The following is an 18,831-nucleotide window of genomic DNA, read 5'->3' on the forward strand; positions in this document are numbered from 1 at the left end:
CAGCAAATGAAGCACTTTCTCAGCAGTGGTGCAGAGATGGCTCGATACTCATGTGGCCCCCTGAGGGTGGTAAAGTGCCACCATAATTGACTGGCTTCTTCTCCCAAATCTGCCCCTCTCTCTCCAGGGGCGTAAGAACCCTACACTATTGTCCTCCCATTCCGAGCCCTGTGCTGCCTGCTCCAAACTTCAGTGCGTCTCTCAACATCTACTCCTGCAGCTTGGAATGTACCAGTTCTTTATTCCTGATTTGTTGGGACTGCACTAAATTCATGGGAACAAATGAACACCAGCAGTATCCCCTTGGTTCGGAGGTGACAGGTGAGATGAAATGAGGATAGCATGTTTACTCCCGATTCAGTTCTCTCTTTCTGTCTCTCTCTCACTCTCTCTCCCTCTCTCTCTCTCTCTCTCTCTCTCTTTCTTTCCTTCACTCGTCACCTTCTGAAAGAGGGCTGATTGGAGGAAATGTAAAGGCAGGGCCAGTTGCTTTTCTTGGAGTTACCGGTGGAGGAGGCAGTTGCTTAAAGGTGCAATGTCCCTCCTCCATCCCAGCCAGTGCACACTGCAAGATTGACTGCCGCGGTTTCGGGTGACAGAAGCACCTCTTTAAAAATCCGGTCGCCATAATTTTGTCTTGGGGGTTTCTTTAATCCTGCTCGCCAAGGGCTTCTGATGGACCTTTCTGGCTCTCCTAATTCCATCCTTAAGCTCCTTCCTGCCAGCCTTATATTGTTGTAGATCTCCATCATTACCTAGTTTTTCGAAACTTTCATAAGCTTTTCTTTTCTTCTTGACTAGATTTTCAACAGCCTTTGTACACCATGGTTCCTGTGCTCTACCATCCTTTCCCTGTCTCACTGGAATGTAGCTATGCAGAGCGCCCAGCAAATATCCACTGAACATTTGCCACATTTCTGCAGTACATTTACCTGAGAAAATCTGTTCCCGATTTTTGCTTCCAAGTTCCACCTTGATAGCTTCATATTTCCCCTTACTCCAATTAAACGCTTTCCTAACTTTTCTGTTCCTATCCGTCTCTATTGCTGTGGTAAAGGAGATAGAATTTTGATCACTATCTCCAAAATGCTCTCCCACTGAGAGACCTGACACCTGACCAGGTTCATTTCCCAATACTAGATCAAGTACAGCCTCCTCTCTTTTATGCTCAATCACATACTGTCCTGAGCACATCTAACAAACTCCACCCCATCCAAACCCCTTCCTAGAGGAGATAGCAATCAATGTTTGGGAAATTAAAATCTCCCTCCACGACAACCGTCTTATTATTACACCTTTCCAGAATATGTCTCCCTATCTGCTCCTCGATGTCCCTGTTACTATTGGGTGGTCTATTAAAAACATCCAGTAGAGTTACTGGCCTCTTCCTGTTTCTACCTTCCACCCAGAGAGACTCAGTAGACAATCCCTCTATGATTTCATCATTTTCTGCAGCCATGACACTATCTCTGATCAGCAGTATCAAGCCTCTACCTCTTTTGCCTCCCACCTTGTCCTTTCTGAAACATCTAAAGCTGGCACTGTAAGTAACCATTCCTACCCCTGAGCAATCCAAGTCTCTGTAATGTCCAAAACATCATCGCTCCAAGTACTGATCCACCCACTAAGTCAATCCGCTTTGTTCACGATGCTACTTGCATTAAAATAGACACATCTCAAACCATCAGTCTGGGCGTATCCTTGCTCTATCACCTGCTTTTCATCCCCCTCGCATTGTCTCCAAGCTTTCTCCATTTGTGAGCCAATCGCCTCATCCTCCGTCTTTACTGATGATTCCCACCCCCCAGCAATTCCGGTTTAAACTCATCCCAAGAGCAAATCTCCCTGCCAGGATATTGACCCCTTTGTGAATCAAGTGCAACCCGTCTTTTTTGTACAAGGCACGCCTGTCCCAAATTAGATCCCAATGATACAGAAAACAGAATCTATGCCGCCTGCTCCAATCTCTCAGCCACGCATTTATCCTCCACCTCACTCTATTCCTATGCTCACTGTCGCTTGGCACAGGCAGTAATCACGAGATTACTACCTTTGAGGTCCTGCTTCTCAACTATCTTCCTATCTCTCTGTAGTCTGGTTTCAGGGCCTCCTCCCTTCTCATACCTATGTTGTTTGTACCTATATGTACAACGACCTCTGGCTGTTCACCTTCCAACTTCAGCATATCGTGGACGCGATCAGAAAGCTCCAGGACTCTGGCCCCTGGGAGGCAAACTACCATCCGTGTTTCTTTCCTGCGTCCACAGAATCGCCTGTCTGACCTCCTAGCTATAGAGTCATCTATTACTGCTGCCTTCTTCCTTTCCCTACCCTTCTGAGCCACAGGGCCAGACTCTGTGCCAGAGGAGCGGCCACTGTTGCTTCCCCCAGGTAGGCCATCCTCCCACCCCACCAACAGTAATCAAACAGGAATACGTATTGTTAAGGGGGACAGCCACAGGGGCAGTCTCTAGTATCTGACTCTTGCCGTTCCCTCTCTTGACTTTTACCCACATATCTGACTCCTGAGGCTGCAGTGTGACTACTTGCCTATAGCTCCCTTACTTTCTTTGGCGTGCTAATAGTTACCGCTGTAAGACGGTTCCGTGGAGTCGTACGTTCAGTGAAACGGTTTGGAAAGGGCTCAGCGGGGTCTCACCAGTATGCAGAACGGGGAGTCCCATTCTCCTAGACTGTACTTCTCGTCCCGCGGGTATCGCGGCGTTTCATGGTGCCTGTTGAGAACGTCTTTACGGATCGAAGTGTCCAACTGCCCGCTCCCCGCATCTGTGTCACTGGGAATCAGTCGCCGCCTTCTGGAAGAGGGCTGAGAGGAGAAAATGTAAAAGACGGGTTCGCTTGTTTTCCTAGGAGCTGCCGGAAAAGGAAGCAGCTGCTTAAAGAGGCAGTGTCCCTCCTCCATCGCAGCGGGTGCAAAGGAAAGTCTTAAGTTTCAGGGGACAACGAGCACTTCTTTAGAAATTCAGTCGATAGAATTTTAAAGGGCCTCTCCACTCTGTCTGAATTCCAACCCGATTCAACAGTTACGTATTGCCACTCCGGCAAACCTCCCCTTCCCATTAAAGGGACAGGGTGATAATTCATCTGGTCGCTCATACGCTTGTGGATGGCCTATTGCAAACGGACAACAAACTACCGCAATCGCCTAGTTGGCGATTGAAGAAAGATCCGAGGCAACTTACAAAGGAACTGAAGGATCGCATTGGGTCAGGGAGGATCTTTGGAAAGTAGACATTTCGTGTCAGGACCCTTTATCTGTGTTTCCAATGAAGACTGATTGTCCCCAAAATATAAAGACCCCAGTTTCCCACGTTTACCTGCTGTTATTAAACTAAATGTAGGTGGTATTAAAATATTGGCATCAATATTAGTTTATTATTGTGACATGTACCAAAATATACTGAAAAACTTCTCTAGGATGCGGCTTAGACGGATCAAATCATTCCAAAAAACCTGCGTACATCTATATTTTTAAGTGTCCAGCCGTTTGTGTTTACTTTCCCCTTATATTTGACTGCTTCCCTACCATCAGTGCAAAACCTCACACTCGGCGGAGTAAATCAATCGTCAACACAGATGCTGGAAAACACACGCAAAGTGCTGCAGGAACTCAGTAGGTCAGACGGCATCTATGGAGAAGTATAATCAATCGACGTTTCGGGCCTAGACTAGTCATCAGGACTAATTCTATCTTTTCGTCATCCAAATCTGCAATTGTCACATATTTTGCTGTAACCTTTAACAGGCCACAACACCGATCCCTGAGGGACACCACTTGTCACAAACCTCTATCCCGAATACGTCTATGTGTTTATACATGAGTTGATATGCGCATATCACGTGATTTCCGATCATGATAATAGAACCACTTAGTGAAATCAAACACTCAGTTAAATTGGCTTATTATTGTACCGAGGAACAGTGAAAAAATCTTTCTTTCACGTCCATTCCAGAGAGATCCTTTCATCACATCAATACAATTTCTTTTGGTCACTGGCAACGCCCTCTATGCCAGCCTCCTCCCCCACCCTCCTCAACATTAAACTTGATCCCTCTCCTCCTTAAGCTGCGCACCAAGCTTCTGTTTAACTTCAACTTCTGTGCAAATATCCAGTAGGAACTCCGAGTGCAGTCGACCCGCGCTGCCCACTGTGTGGTCTTCAGGCGAGAAGTTAAACTGAAGCCCGTCTATTCATTGCCACTCCACTGAAAACAAGAGAAAGTGACCCCCTTCCGTCCCTGGAGACAATATATATAAATCCAGACCAGGCAGCATTACGTGACCGCTTTTAGGGAGCTTTCCGTGTAAATATTGGTCAGTGTCTTTTGAACATTGCAACATCGATGAGAAAAAACACTCCGTGGTGTGTTAAACAACTTGGGAATGCAGGAGGCGTGAAATATGTCAGAAACGTCCTCGGCCGCCTCCAACACAACCATTGCCACCTGGAAACATCGCCAAACTATTTCATCAAACATTCTTAGATTTAAAATTAACCCCGATAAGGTAGCCGCCCACCCCACTGTATGTACTTCTTTGGAGAAAGACTTCCTGTCCTAATTAGGCCCTCATGATAAATATAACGAGTATCCTGTCCACAGTGTCACAGCCCAAGGTTAGCACTATTTGGAGTACTCGAATGTGGTCTGACCAACACGAGCAGACTAGTATTTTTTATGTGTTTGCAAACCGCGTTCCATTTGGGTGCACTTGGCCCCGCGTAAACAGGAAACCACAGCGCGCCTCTACCTTTTTCCAATACGACCGAACATTTACTAATAAGCATTACGTTTGATTTTCATCAATTACAAAGGACCTCACTCCCCCTCCCTTGCTCCAACTCTGCAAACCGATGAACACGCGTTTGCGATTAACAGTCGGGAGTTTAACTCGGTCCGAACAATGAGATGCTTCGCGGTCTTCGCACTCTTTCACTTACTGCAAGGTGAACGACCCGAATTTCGAGCAGGGAGGAGCTTGGGCAGCTAGTTTAGAGGGAATGCTGATCGTTAATTAACTGAAGGAATTTGGTAGAATAAATAAGTGACTTCTAATGCCGGAGGGCATGTATTTAATTTAAAAGGGGGTAGATTCGATGGAAATGTGAGTGGTAGATAATGGTGGTGCGGGGATTGCCCTGGGGTGGTGATAGCAGCAGACATATTAGGACTTTTAAAATACGTTTAGATAGGCCCATTGATGCAGGGAAAATTGACATTGTGTCGGCAGAAGAGTTCAGATTGCCACCTGATTACTAATTGAATTGGTTGGGCACAAAAGGGCCCGTAACTGTGCTGTACTGTTCTATATACTACGTCGATATTTTTACTTAACCACAGATAGTCAATAATCAGAGATGGCAGAGGTAGAATTCGGAGGGTAGATTACTCGGGAAAGAACGCGCGGTAAATTAATTCCTACCCCACCAGGGAATGTAAAACTGGAATGATTTCCAACGGAGTTTTAAGAATGGGATTCAGATAAGAATCATGGGATTAGAGAAGCGGGTATTACAATTAACTGCAGAGACTGAGTAAACTGCTCTTTCTGTGTTCCGAAGTCTCAGTTTATAAAAAAGATGGCGCGAGGTTGAAGTCGCTGTGTCAACCGTGAAAGGACCACATCTGTGATTAAATCTTCCTTTTCTTAGTTTGTGTGTCTCAGGCCGCCTTGTTCCAGTCTCCGCCGATTCACATCGTCCATCTCGGAGGTCGGGCCATCCTGAATTGTAGCCGGGACCGGGGTGCGCATGCTATTATAAACTGGTATAAACGGAGCAACCAAAGGCATCTGCAGTTCGTTTACAGTGTGGGCAGATTCGTGGAAGCGGAGGGGCGGTTCTCGGGGCAGGTGGACGTAAAATCGGCCACTTATTCCCTGGTGATTGAAAACGTCCAGCGAAATGATTCTGGGATCTACTTCTGCGCAGATCAGCTCTTCGGCGAGTTCGGCAATGGATCCAATCTAGTGGTCACAGGTAACCCGCCGAAACAAGTTCAACATTTCTGCTGATGCTGGGACCCTGTTTAAAAGTCCATCACCCCTACTGAGCATAGGAGCTGAAAGCAGCTCACCAGAGTCTTCTGTCATGGGCCACTTTCAAATTGTCCCAGTGTATAGCTAATTTTCGAAGGTCCTTCTTCTCGCTGGGAGCTTTTGTTTGCATTACTATAGCACAGGAGTTTTACGGGATGGGGTTGGGAATCCCATGCCCAACCTTATTTCTTTCGTAGCTGGGCTTAGGACTGTACATGATGGCGTTTGCTGGGGCCCAGAGGGTACGTTGAGATTATAATTAATACGTCCAGAAATGAGACGGGAATTTATGGTACTGTTGGAAGTGTGGAGATTAGGTTTGAGCTACAGAGCAATACTGAAGAGGTTAATTCTCAATTTAATTTAGAGATACAGCACGGCATCAGTCTCTTTCAGTCCAACGATCCCACGCCGCCCATTTACTAGTTAATTTTCACATCGTTAGGATGTGGGAGGGAATCGGAGTACTCGGAGGAAATCTACGCGTTCTCGTATTAACCCCTTACAGATAGCGACGGCGATTCAACCACAGTTTTACAGTTGGCTCAGTAAAGCGTTGCCATAACCGCTTCGCAACCGTGCCTCCCCTAAAGGTGGTCAGAACAATGGCAGATGAAGTTTAAATCTGAGAAATTTGAGGCGAAGTGCTTTGGAAGGTCGGGAACAGATATAATGAACGACAGTACAAAAGGCGACTTGGAGAGAAGGTGGTGAAACAAACATACCAAATACTTGTCTTTGATTGCCACGGAATAGAATATAAGAGCAAGGAAGTGTGTATATTCAAACTGCGTGACACATTAATCAAACCAAAATTGGAGTTGTGCGGTAAAATTGCAGCCTGGAGGTTAAACTATAGCAGGGGCGCGATTGCGCTGGAGAGGATTTTTAAGATCCGGTCAAGAGAGGTTTTTAGTTTAGTGTGTAGGTTACCAATGAGGTACAGAACTGGATCGTCAAGAAGTGAATGAAGTTGGTTACAAGACCATAAAATATCTCAGCAGTGTTACGCCTTTCGTCCCATTTAGTCTTCTCAGCCAATTTCTCACTGCAGATTTGTTTTCCCTCTCAGCCCCATTTTTCTGCCTTCTCCCCGTGACCTTTGACGCCCTTACTAATTAAGATCTTATCAAGCTCCGCTTTAAATATTCCCAATGACTTGGCCTGCGTAGCCCCCTGTGGCAATGAATTCCACAGATACAGGTCTTTGTGGCTCGTCAGTTTGAAGAAGTGTCAGCTGGGGAGATGATTTGGAATCGTGGCAGTGAATCCACATATTTCAAGTGGTTATGAGAAATAAATGTTGGCATGAACCAGAAATAAATGTTGGCATGAACCAGAAATAAACCTCGTAAACTGGGCAAATCCATGTTCGTTGGTATTAGACAGGAGCAGGATAGAGTTGAATGGGAGGACCCGCTTACTGGTAAGTCGGTATGTGCATGGAAGGATAAATAGTAAGAGCTCAGAGCCAACATGTTCCTGTAAGGGTAAAAGGTAGAGGTGATAATCTTAGAGATCTATGGACGACAAGGTTTTTGAGGATGGATAAAGATTAAAAAATGAGGCAGATGGTATGTATAGAAAGTTAAAGACGAGCGAAGCCCCTCCTGGTATAAAAATGCAAGGTAATGCTTAAAAGGCAGATTAACAAAAGTCACAAAATATCACTGGCAAGCAGATAAAAGTTTATTAAAAGTGTATTAAGAGCGAAAGCTCATCCAAGCAAATACTGGAGCCCATTATGAGCAACGGCCGAATCTGGCTTTGGAGCTGGAAGATATTGCAGTGGTCGTAAATGAGTACGCTTCATCAGAATTTACAAAGGAAGCGCACCTTGTAGATGGAGGCTTCAGTGAAGGGAAAGGTGAACTTTTGGTGTAAATCCCAATAAATGAAGAACATGTGGTTGAAGCCGTAGCGGCTTTAAAAGTCGAAAATCACCGGATCTATCCTAAGCTTCTGCAGCAAGCAAACTGTGGGATTGCTGGTCTTTAAGTGCGATATTGTAAATACTCGCTGGGTACATGTGAGATTCCTGGAAAGTAGGAATTAGAGTTCCAGGGAAAGCATTGGCAATTATAGACCTATGAATCGAACATCAGTCGTAGCAATCTTAAAAGACTGAACTCCGAGAGATAGGTTTAATAATATCTTGGAGTGACAAGGTCTAATCAAAGACAGCCAAGCTGGCTGTGTTAACAGCTGAGCATGTCGGAGCAATCTGATCGAAATTCTTCAAGAAGTCTCCAATTCTATGATTTAGACCGTAAAATCAATGTATGTTTTACATGCACTTCATTGAGGCCTCTGACAAGATCCCACATAGACAGCAACCAGGGAAATTTGTCAAACGATTCCACATTAGACTGGCAACAAGGGGCAAGGGAAGGTTGGATGCCTGCTACTAGCGGTGTTCCCCGAGAATAGGTAGTGGAACTTTGCTCTTTGAAATATTCTTGAACAGTTTAGATTTTTATATAAGAAGCAAGATCAGTAAATTTGTGCAGAAAACAACGAAGGGCGAAATAGTGGATTGTACGGTTAGTGTAAAAGTTAGTTTTTGTCCAAGGGTTGATACTGAAGTGTTGGTGAAACGAATTATAAATGTTAACCCGGAATAACGTGAGGAGATGCGTTTTGGGAGGGCTAATGAGGGAAGGATATGGGAAACATGGAAGTTGAGGAACAAAAGGACCCTGGATTACAAATCCAGTGATCCTTCAAGGTGGCATCGCACGTACATACTGTGATTATGACGGCAAATGGATATTGGCCTTTCATTTGTCAGGTTATTGAATAGAGAGGTAGGGAGGTCATAGACCAACTTCATATTACGAGGTAAACAGCAGGAGGCCCTTCCACATAATTGAGGTGGGCAAACAAGAGAGCATAGGTTTAGTATAAGACAGAAGAGTTTCGGGGGTATCTGAAGAGGACCAGCTGTGAGTATGTCCTAGAATGGTTGCAGCAGATTTGCTGACAGCATCTAAGAGGTGTCTAGATGTGTTCATTGATGAGTTATACTGAAGGGTCTTAGCTAAGTGCAGGAAGATGGGATTAATGTGGATTGGTGCCCACTGGTTGATATGATGAGCTGTATTGTCTGCTTCCCCGCTGTGGGTCTCTATCACAACGATGTCGTTTCGTTTGCGAGGGTCGGCTATGTACGTTACTTTGCTTTCATTGCGGTGGAGACGGTAAGCTGATAGAAATGTGGAACATTAGCTGAGCTTAATCAGGGGAGAATATACAATGACCAATTAACCCTATTAACCTTACGATTTTGGACTGTGCGGGGAAACCGGAGCATCCGGAGGAAACCCACGCTTTAAACGGGGAGTGGCGTTTCACGGCGACAAACTGCTTACAGTGGAATCCGGAACAGAAATCCAAACTCCCACTCCCAGAGATGTAATAGCATCGCGCTAAACGCTATGCTGCTGCGGCGATGGTAAATGTATCGATAAACCTATACAGAATAAGGATGACAGATTTAGAGAAGGCTTGAAAAAGGATGTTTCTCTCCGAGGGGCGTTGGGATCTCACTTCCTGAGGGGTGGCGACGCAGCTACTCGCTCAGTTATGTAGACAACTATCACAGACAGAGGGCCTTGTAAACTAGAATTGGCACAGATATGTACTTGACTGCCAGCACGGAGAAGATGCCAGAATAACCAGTTTCTGAAACCGTGATTAAAATTTGCCTATCCAATTAATACAGCGTTGTTGTGTTTTCCGCATTCAGCCCAGCCTCCCACGATATTCCTGTTACCACCGCAAGCGGATGAAATTCCCCGGATGCAACTGGTGACCTTGATGTGTTTGGTGAGAGGCGTTTCTTTCCATTCCCTGAACATCCGATGGAACATATCGGGAGATACCAGAGAAGGTCTCGTTGATCCCCCGATATTTGATCCGGAAGGAGGCTACAGCGTTAGCAGCCGCTTCCAGATCCCGGCGGAAAGATGGCGTAGCGGCGCCGTCTGTACTTGCGCCACTGGACACCTGGTCAGCGACAGTGTCTCCGCTCAGAAAGGTATCGTAGAAGCTAGTGATTCCCATCAGCTTTATGAAGCGAGGCTATTCGGCCCTCTGTGTTTAGACCTAGTATCCAGCTAAATCCCGCTCTCTAGCGCTGTCTCCGTGGCCCTAACGGCTCTACTGTCGCATTTAAACACTACGGAAATGTGAGCAGAGTTTCTCCTCCCTCCCCACCGATCATTGAAACTCCCACTGCTCTCCGGGTGAAGCTCTTTCCCTCACTAACTTTATCATCATCACTCAAAACTTACTTTAAATAGGCACCTCTTGGCTTGGCCACTCTGCTAAGGGAAATGTTCAGAATCAATATCGGATTCAGATTAATTATCATTGACTTTCTATTCAGAATAATTCATTTTTGTTTCTTCAAAATACAAAGTACATTTATTATCAAAGTAAGTATATGTCACGATATACTGCACTGGGATCAGAAACATTCACAGTAGAACAAGAAAGAAATACAGCAGAATTTGTGAAAGGCTATAAATAACGAGGACTGACAAACAACCGATGTACAAACGAATTCAAATCCTATAAATAATAAGTCAAAAATAATACTGACTTGTAGAGTCCTTGAAATTACTCGTCTCCCGACATATGATTCCCGATAAATTTTGGATTAATTTGTCACCTGTACATCGAAAAATATAGTGAACTGTGGCTTTTGCGTCAATTCAACTCAGCGAAAGTATGCTGGGGCAGCCCGCAAATGCCGCCACGCTTCCGGCGGCTGCATAGCATGCCTGTAACTTGCTAACCCAAACGCTCCGTCCTTGGAATGTGAGGGCAAACCGGAGCACCCGGAGGAATCCCACGTTTTTACCTGGAGAATGTACAATGTCTTTACAGACAGCAGCAGGAATCGAGCCACGATCTTTCAACCTGCACTTTACGTCGTTTCGCTCACCGCTATGTAATTGCACGGTCATATACATTTCCCATTAGTCTCCTCAGAATTTATATAATGAGAGAAACCGGTTACAAATACGCAGTCCTTTATTCAGCTCATCACGATACATAAGTAGTTCAAATGACTGAAAATGACTCATTCACCGCCGACTCTCGGTTGGTAAACCATTCCCCTCTCCAGGCCAACATACCACTTCCCAGCGTAGGGCGCGCTTAACTTGTGAGCTAGCTGAGACAGATGGAATATTTCTGAACATGCGGGACCCTGTCGGTTCCAGTTTGCCTTTACCCATCAAATTAGCTATAACCTCAAAAGTTAGCTAAATTTCTGTTTCACACCAAGTAACCGCCGTCGCCCGGATGTATACCTCCATGGGCCGTTTGAACGGACCTCTTGTACGATATAAACGATTGTCAGATATGTACATGGATGAAAGGAAAATGGAGGACAATGTAGAAGGGAAGGATGAGACTTATTTTTGAGTTAAAAGATCGGCACAACATCGTTATGCCTGTACTGTGCTGGACAGATTTCCGTTCAGTGATCTATTCATCTCGAACTTTAGTCGTCATGGCTCTTGCATCTTGTTTTCACCTACACTGCGCCTTCTTTGTAACTGCAATACTTCATTCACCAGTTTCTCCTTTTGTGCTACTCGGTTTTTCATGTGCCATATGATCTGTCTGGATGGCAAACTTTTCACTGCATCTCGGTTTATGTGATAATAATAAACCTGATACTAATTGCTACAAAATTCCAAGATTTATTGCATTCCAAATTAGACCCCAGACACAAAGGTTGCAAAGGAAAGTGACCAATCAGATCACTTTCTGTGACATCCCCTCAGACTCTGACAATCCTCAATCTCGTTCTTGATATTGGCCGAGTCAGTCCCGAGACACCCTGTACCAGCTTTCTGACATTTGTATCCCCTTTAACCTTACAGCATAGAAACGGAAATCATACTTGCTTTGATTCTTTGTTGCCACATATGTACCAGCAAGCTCTTCCTAAGTGAGGGGCAGCGGCAATATGTGGTGGAATGCCACATGATTACGCGGAAAAGTGCACACATTTCGAGAGCTGGATAGAAAACGTGTCCCTAGAGTCACGAGCTACCTTTACAGCAGAATGGAGCAAGCATATCTGAGGCAGAACGACACACAGCGAATGACATTGGCCAGCACTCGAAGGATAATCAGAGACCACACTCCCCAAACTTGAAAGAAGTGTTGTAGTAAGGTCCGTTAAAGTTATCGGTATCAACCTGGAGTAGTCTGGAGCAGAGGTGGACGAACATGTAAATGCTCCCGGGAGCTCAAGTACCAGTATGGGTTAGTTGGGCCGGATGGCCAGTCCTGTGACGACCAGGGAGCCATTTAGATAGATCTAAGGTCACAATTTTCAGAAGGAATAAGAGATTAGAGCATAAGACCACAAGCTCATCGAGTCTTCTCCTCTATTCCATCGTCGTCTTTTCACTATTCCCCTCAGCCCTGTTCTCCTCCCTTTCCCCGACACCTCTGACGCCCTTGCAAATCGAGATACCATCAACCTCCGCCTTTTAGGACCGAGATTAGGAAAAACTTCTTCACACAGAGAGTGGTGAATCTGTGGAATTCTCTGCCACAGGAAACAGTTGAGGCCAGTTCATTGGCTATATTTAAGAGGGAGTTAGATATGGCCCTTGTGGCTACGGGGGTCAGGGGGTATGGAAGGAAGGCTGGGGCGGGGTTCTGAGTTGGATGATCAGCCATGTTCATAATAAATGGCGGTGCAGGCTCGAAGGGCCGAATGGCCTACTCCTGCACCTATTTTCTATGTTTCTAAGTATACCAGTTGTAAGCTCATCTAGCTGCATCATGGGCAACAGTGGCCTCATATCCAGGACACCATCAAAAGGTCATGCTGCAAAATGGGGCATCTATCAGTATGGACCCCATCACCCAGGACATGCCCTTTCTGCATTTCTGTTCTCAGGATGGAACTATAAGTGTTTGAAAACACACACTCAAAGTTTTAGGATCAGTTTCTTCTCCTCCACCATCAGACATCTGAATGGTCAATTAACCCATGAACGCTACCTCACCATTTCCCTCTCATTTTGCACTACTTACTTAATTTGCAGACAGGCAGACACATACATATACTTCTTATTGTAATTTATAGTTTGATTATTGCAATTTACTGCCACAGCAAAACAGCAAGTCTCAGGACAAATGCCTGGTTCTGATTTTAATTATTCCTTGATTTTATGTTCAATCTGTTGAGTATTTAGGACCCATAGGCAACAAATGCGATTGGAACTAATAGTAAATTACTTTCAATTGAAAATTGTTTCTACATCCTTCAGACAGCCTGCAGGTCGAACTCTGTCATATGCTTACAATTGGCCTGGCGGCGACACTCGTGTTCCTTGCTGTAGGGGCGTCCATTGTGGCCATTAGGAAGTGTCGGAAGGAACGCGAACCAGGTAATGTGCTGGCCTTAACATTATCATGACCTGAACTTCTCGCCAAAAGGTGAATAATCCCTTTGAAGAAAAGCTCACTTCTAAACATCTCTTTCAATCAGTAAAAGGAGAAACGGCAAGCAAAATCACCAACACCCGACGAAAGGATCGAGAACGTGATGTAAGTACACTCAATTTCAAGTACACCTGTAAAACCTGCTCATTAATGCGATATCCTGGCGTTTTCAGGCATACCAGTCTCCAGAGCTTACAAAGATTGGTGCAAAAAAATGCAAACAAACAAGCAAACAGGCAAAATCCAGAGAGTGGCAGTGATGTGGTCATAACCAAATTGTTAATGAGAGAGGTTAGAGGAGAATGGACAGACTTGTTCAAGCTGACAGGAAGGTGAAAGTAACTTAAATAATCACATGTTATGATTTTGGTGTCAGAAGACCATCTCTGAGAGGATAAAGCGTCCAAACTTGAAGTGAATGGGCTGCAACAGCAGAATACCACAGCGAGTTCCACTTCTGTACCCAGTAATGCCATTTACTAGCAGGTAATTGCTTTGCGCTTAGAATAGTACAACACGGGGACACGTCCTTCAGTCTACGATGTGCTATTGAGCTAATTGAGTTAGTAATCAAATACCCAACTACACTAATCACTCCCGCTTGAAGAATGTCCATATTCTTCAATTTCTAGCAAATCTATGTGCCTATCGGAAAGCCTCTAGAACGGCTCTATCGCATTTGCCTCCACCAACACCTTCGGCAGCGAATTCCGGGCTTCTACCATTCTCTGTGTTAAAAAGGGACCCGCACATCTCCTTTGAATTTACCCCAGTTCAACTTAAGCACATGCCACGTTTCAACAATGTGGAAAAACGATACTGGCTGCCTTTCCTATCTGTGCCTCTCATAGTATGTAAATCGCTGTCAAATAGCCCCTCAGTCACCGATTTTCCAGAATAAACAACTCAAGTTTGCTTACGTTCAAGTTTAAGTTCAGTTTATTGTCATGTATATCGCCAAGCGGAACAACGGTCCTCCGGACCAAGTTGCACAACGCAGTACATATAACTTACACACCACACATTAAGTAATATAATCATAATAACCACAAATAAATTAACAAATAATACGATGCATACGGCAGAAGTCAAAGGTAAACAGTACAACGCTATTGGCACTTCATACGTGCTGAGACGTGGGTGGTGGCAGGGAGCTTCGTGGTCTTATGGCCTATAGGAGGAAGTTGTTTCCCACCCTAAAAGTTCTTGTTTTAATGCTCCGGTACCACCTGTCTGATGGTAGGGGATAAGAAAGATTGTTGGAGGAAGGGGAGGGATTATTGACAATGCGAAGAATTCGTACGTAAGGCAAAACTCTCCTTATATCAGATGCTCTACTTTCCAGATAGCATCCCAGAATACTTCTCTGCATTTTTTCCAAAGCCTCAACATCTTTCCTATAATGGAACTGACCAAAATTGAATGCAATACTTCAGATGCAGTCTAACTGCGGGATCTATTAGGCTCCAACATTACTTCCAGAGTCTGGAACACATTTCCTTGACAGATCAAGGAAAGAATGCCATGTGCCTTCTGACCACGCCAACAAGCTCTGTCGTTACATTCAGAGAGATACGGACTCAACTCCAATATCCATCTGTACGTCACGAGTGTTAAGGAGCTTGTCATTAATAGTGTACTATCCCTTTATAATGCAATAATTATCATTTGATGGGATCAAACACCCTCTTATTTGTCCGTATCTGCAACTGGTCTGTATCCTTTGACCGCCTTCTACACTGTCCACAACTTTGGTATCATCTGCAAACTTACTACCCCACCCATTTACATTTTCATCAAGGTAATTTATATACATCTCATCTAGCGGAGGTCCCAGTACAGATCCCTGCGAGGCACACCCCTCCAGCTAGAATAAGTCCCTCGACTGGTACCCTCTGTCTTCTATGGGCAAGCCTGTTCTGAATCTAAAGGGCCAATTCACCATAAAACTCACGCATTTTAATCTTCGATTGAGACTCCTATATGAGACCTTGTCAAACGCCTTTTTTAATCCACGTGGACAACATCCATAGCTCTGCCTGCAAGAAATCACCATCGTCACTTCGTCAAAAGTCTTAATCAAGTTAGGAAGAATCGACGTGCCCCGCACAAAGACAGGTTTTCCAGACACTCATAAATGCGATCGTTAAGAATTATTTCCAGTAACTTCCCTACTGCTGATGCGAGACTCACCGGTCTATGCTTTTCAAGATTATCCCTATTTCCTTTCAACGTTAGCTACGTACTAATTCTCCGAGACCTCTCCTGTGGCTGGAGAGGACGCTAAGATATTGGTCAAGCCTCCAGCAATCTCATCTTTTGCCCCTCTTAATAACCCGGCGTATATCGTAACAAGATACCCACTTAATGTTCTTTAAAAGGCACAGGAATACCTCATTCTTTATTTCATAATGCACAAGCAAATTCGTAGCCTCCACACTGATCTCGGCACTTGTCATATCTTTCTCCTTGATATTAAGCACCGAACCACATCCTTCACATCCATTCACGTTACCTCATTTATCATTCAGTTGTTGAACCCGCTCCTAGCTATCATATTGCTCTTGATGTGTGAATAGAACCACCCGCCCCCCCCCACCCGCGGAATTCTCTTTAATCCGTCTTGCCAATAACTTTTCATGGTCTTCACTGAATTTAATGGTATTTATAATATTCTCATCTACGACTATCTTAAAACCTCTGGAGTTTTGATAACTGTTCCCTCAATGTTCTCCCAGTGAAAAGTCAGTCGCTTGCCCAGGCTCATTATCAACCTCCAGTTCAATGTTGCCCCATCTTCTTGTTGGAACATCTGCACATTGATACAGAAACTATTTTGGATTCACCAAGCAAATGTTGCACACTATAATTCCCTCGCTTTAAAGAGATCCCACTTGATTAGATTAGATTATTAGATTATGAGGACACGCAGTCCTCTTTTATTTTTATTTAGTAATGCACGCATTAAGAAATGATACCATATTCCTCCGGTGTGATATCACAGAAACACAGGACAGACCAAGACTGAAAAACTAGCAAAAAAACGCATAATTATAAGATATAGTTACAACAGTGCAACAATACCATAACTTGATGAAGAACAGCCAATGACACAGTAAAAAAGTTCAAAGTCTCTCGAAGACCCCACATCTCACGCAGACGGGAGAAGGATGAAAACTCTCGCTGCCATACCCGACCACAGTCCGTCTCCGAGTCGTCCGAAAACCTCGAGCTCTGATCAACCCTCCGACATGAGTACCGAGCACCATCTCTATCCGAAAGCTTCGAACTCAGCCTCGGTCGCCGGCAGCAGGCAATCCCGGGGATTTTGGGGCCTTCCATCCGGAGATTCTCGATCGCAGAGTAACAACGGCAGCGAAACCAGGCATTTCAGAAATTTCTCCGTATTTGGGAAGTTGAAGTTCCCCACAACAACCCGGTTGTTTTAAGAGCTTTGTGTAGGATTCATTGTCCGAAAACAAATTACAGGTACGACAATAGGCAGAACCTAACAACAAACAATAGACGTCCATGTGACCCGCAGCTGGCCCCTCCCGGTGGGCGGGAGGACTTTAACCGAGGAGCACTCAGGTTGCCAGACCCACAGCAGCGAACGTAGCCACTGTTGGCGTAATTCCGCAACAGCGGAGTGCAGAGAACTTGGGAAGTCGTGGAGTTGCGGATGAAAAGAAAGAATACAACAGGGAATGGAATTAGACAGGAAATTTCAGGAGATTTCAGTTGCAGGGAAACAGGTTAAAGAAAAGAGGATTACAGATCTGCGAGGAGATAGAGGTTGGAGTGTGCTGCATTGATAAAGGAGTTTAGGATTTGGACGAATTAGGCAGATAGCGAAAGTTTTAGAAGGTTACACAGATAAGGGTTTCGAGGCTGGAGGGGTCACACAGAGGGGTATACGGTCTGGAGGGGTTATGCAAATAGACTGCCGTGCAGGTGCCTAAACAGTTACACAGAGAGCATTGCAGAGACTGAAGGGAGTTACATAGATAGGGAAGGGCATTGGTGCTGGTGGCGTCAGATGGGGAGGGAGCCAAGGACGATGTAAGGCCGAAAGATACCGTATTTAAGGAACAACCAGACTTCCACGGGCTGCAGGATATTATGGATATGTTAGGTCCAAGGCTGGACAAGATTACACAGAGCAGGGACCGAAGAATAATATGGAAATCGGAAGGACATAACAGGGGCAGGTTCAGCGACCAAAAGAGAGGCCTGCGTTTTGTTGTTGGCTGAAATCAGGCATATTAAAGGTGAATGAAACACTTTTTTCCATGATATCACATCCCTTTGATCTGGAATTAACGCGTGATTTAGTTGCCCCATACACGCAACCTGGCGAAAAATGGTGCAGGGTGGGGATTGATGCGGTAACCAATCTCATGCCATTCCCTTACAGATCTACGCTCAGCTGGCGATTGATGCTAACTGATCTAGAAAGGCAGATTGAATATTATGCTCCATGAACAACGACAGATTTAGACCTTGTTTCGTATGTGCGGAGCAAGAAAGTAACGGAGTAGTAAAGAGTCGTGTGAGTAATGGCACAAGCTGAGCAACTTGCAGAGCGAGAGCGACAAACCGGACTCGCCGAGACGAAAACCCGCAAACTCGAAAGAAAGCCGGCACCCAGGTGGCCCAATTGATTAACGGCGCCATCGATCGGCCGCATGAGCACTTGTCATATTCCAAGATCTCTCCATCCAAATCCTAACTCTGAGCTCCCTCAGTTTCAGACCAATAAGTAATAATGAACAACGGTTAATATGTAGTCCCATCCCTGATTATGTACAGCTTGCTGCAATTAAAACTAACCCTTGTCATAACTACTGCTTCAATGAATTATAATTTGGCACGAAATGTTAATTTTTTTCTTGGTCATCTAACGTCCAAATTGTAGTAAGCCGGTTGTATGCAATTGTCCAAAAGTTGATTGCATAATCACCGCTGGATCCATGGATCCTGAATTCTCTCTCCAGATTATGAAACGTTCCCAGTGATGGTACAGAAAGACATTCTCACTGACAGGAGGTCAAGAAGATTATCAAGTTAAATACGTGGCTCAGGGATTGAGAAGTAGGTTTGAATTCATGAGCAATCGGCACCAGTATTGGGGACGGAGAGAGCTGTACCAATGGGACAGACACCACCTGTTCCGTGATAGGATCTGGATCCGAGTGAATCGCATAACTAGGGCTATATATACGCCTTTTACCTAAATAACAGGGGGTGGGTTCAACAGATTGGAGAAGTAAATGAGAAAAGTGCGGAAA

At 44.9% G+C, this 18,831-nt stretch overlaps 1 protein-coding gene across 1 annotated transcript; it reads left to right on the forward strand.

Moving 5' to 3' along the window:
* Nucleotides 1-4,842: 4,842 nt before the first annotated feature.
* Nucleotides 4,843-18,368, forward strand: LOC140207795 (immunoglobulin alpha-2 heavy chain-like). Its single transcript, XM_072276361.1, has 6 exons — nucleotides 4,843-4,967; nucleotides 5,673-5,999; nucleotides 9,807-10,097; nucleotides 13,366-13,485; nucleotides 13,587-13,645; nucleotides 17,958-18,368. Exons 1-6 carry the CDS (start codon nucleotides 4,925-4,927, stop codon nucleotides 17,988-17,990), a joined length of 873 nt encoding a protein of 290 aa, XP_072132462.1. The 5' UTR covers nucleotides 4,843-4,924; the 3' UTR covers nucleotides 17,991-18,368.
* The last annotated feature ends 463 nt before the right edge of the window (nucleotides 18,369-18,831 follow it).

Source organism: Mobula birostris, chromosome 2, assembly GCF_030028105.1.
Source record: "Mobula birostris isolate sMobBir1 chromosome 2, sMobBir1.hap1, whole genome shotgun sequence".
NCBI classification, from domain to species: Eukaryota; Metazoa; Chordata; class Chondrichthyes; order Myliobatiformes; family Myliobatidae; genus Mobula; species Mobula birostris.

What these genes read in the sequence shown, in the direction of transcription:
- LOC140207795 (XM_072276361.1), top strand. Translation starts at nt 4,925, where the DNA reads ATGAGATGCTTCGCGGTCTTCGCACTCTTTCACTTACTGCAAG. An exon ending in ATCCAATCTAGTGGTCACAG is followed by an intron (nt 6,000 to 9,806) that starts GTAACCCGCCGA and finishes TTCCGCATTCAG; the next exon opens with CCCAGCCTCCCACGATATTC. An exon ending in CAGTGTCTCCGCTCAGAAAG is followed by an intron (nt 10,098 to 13,365) that starts GTATCGTAGAAG and finishes TACATCCTTCAG; the next exon opens with ACAGCCTGCAGGTCGAACTC.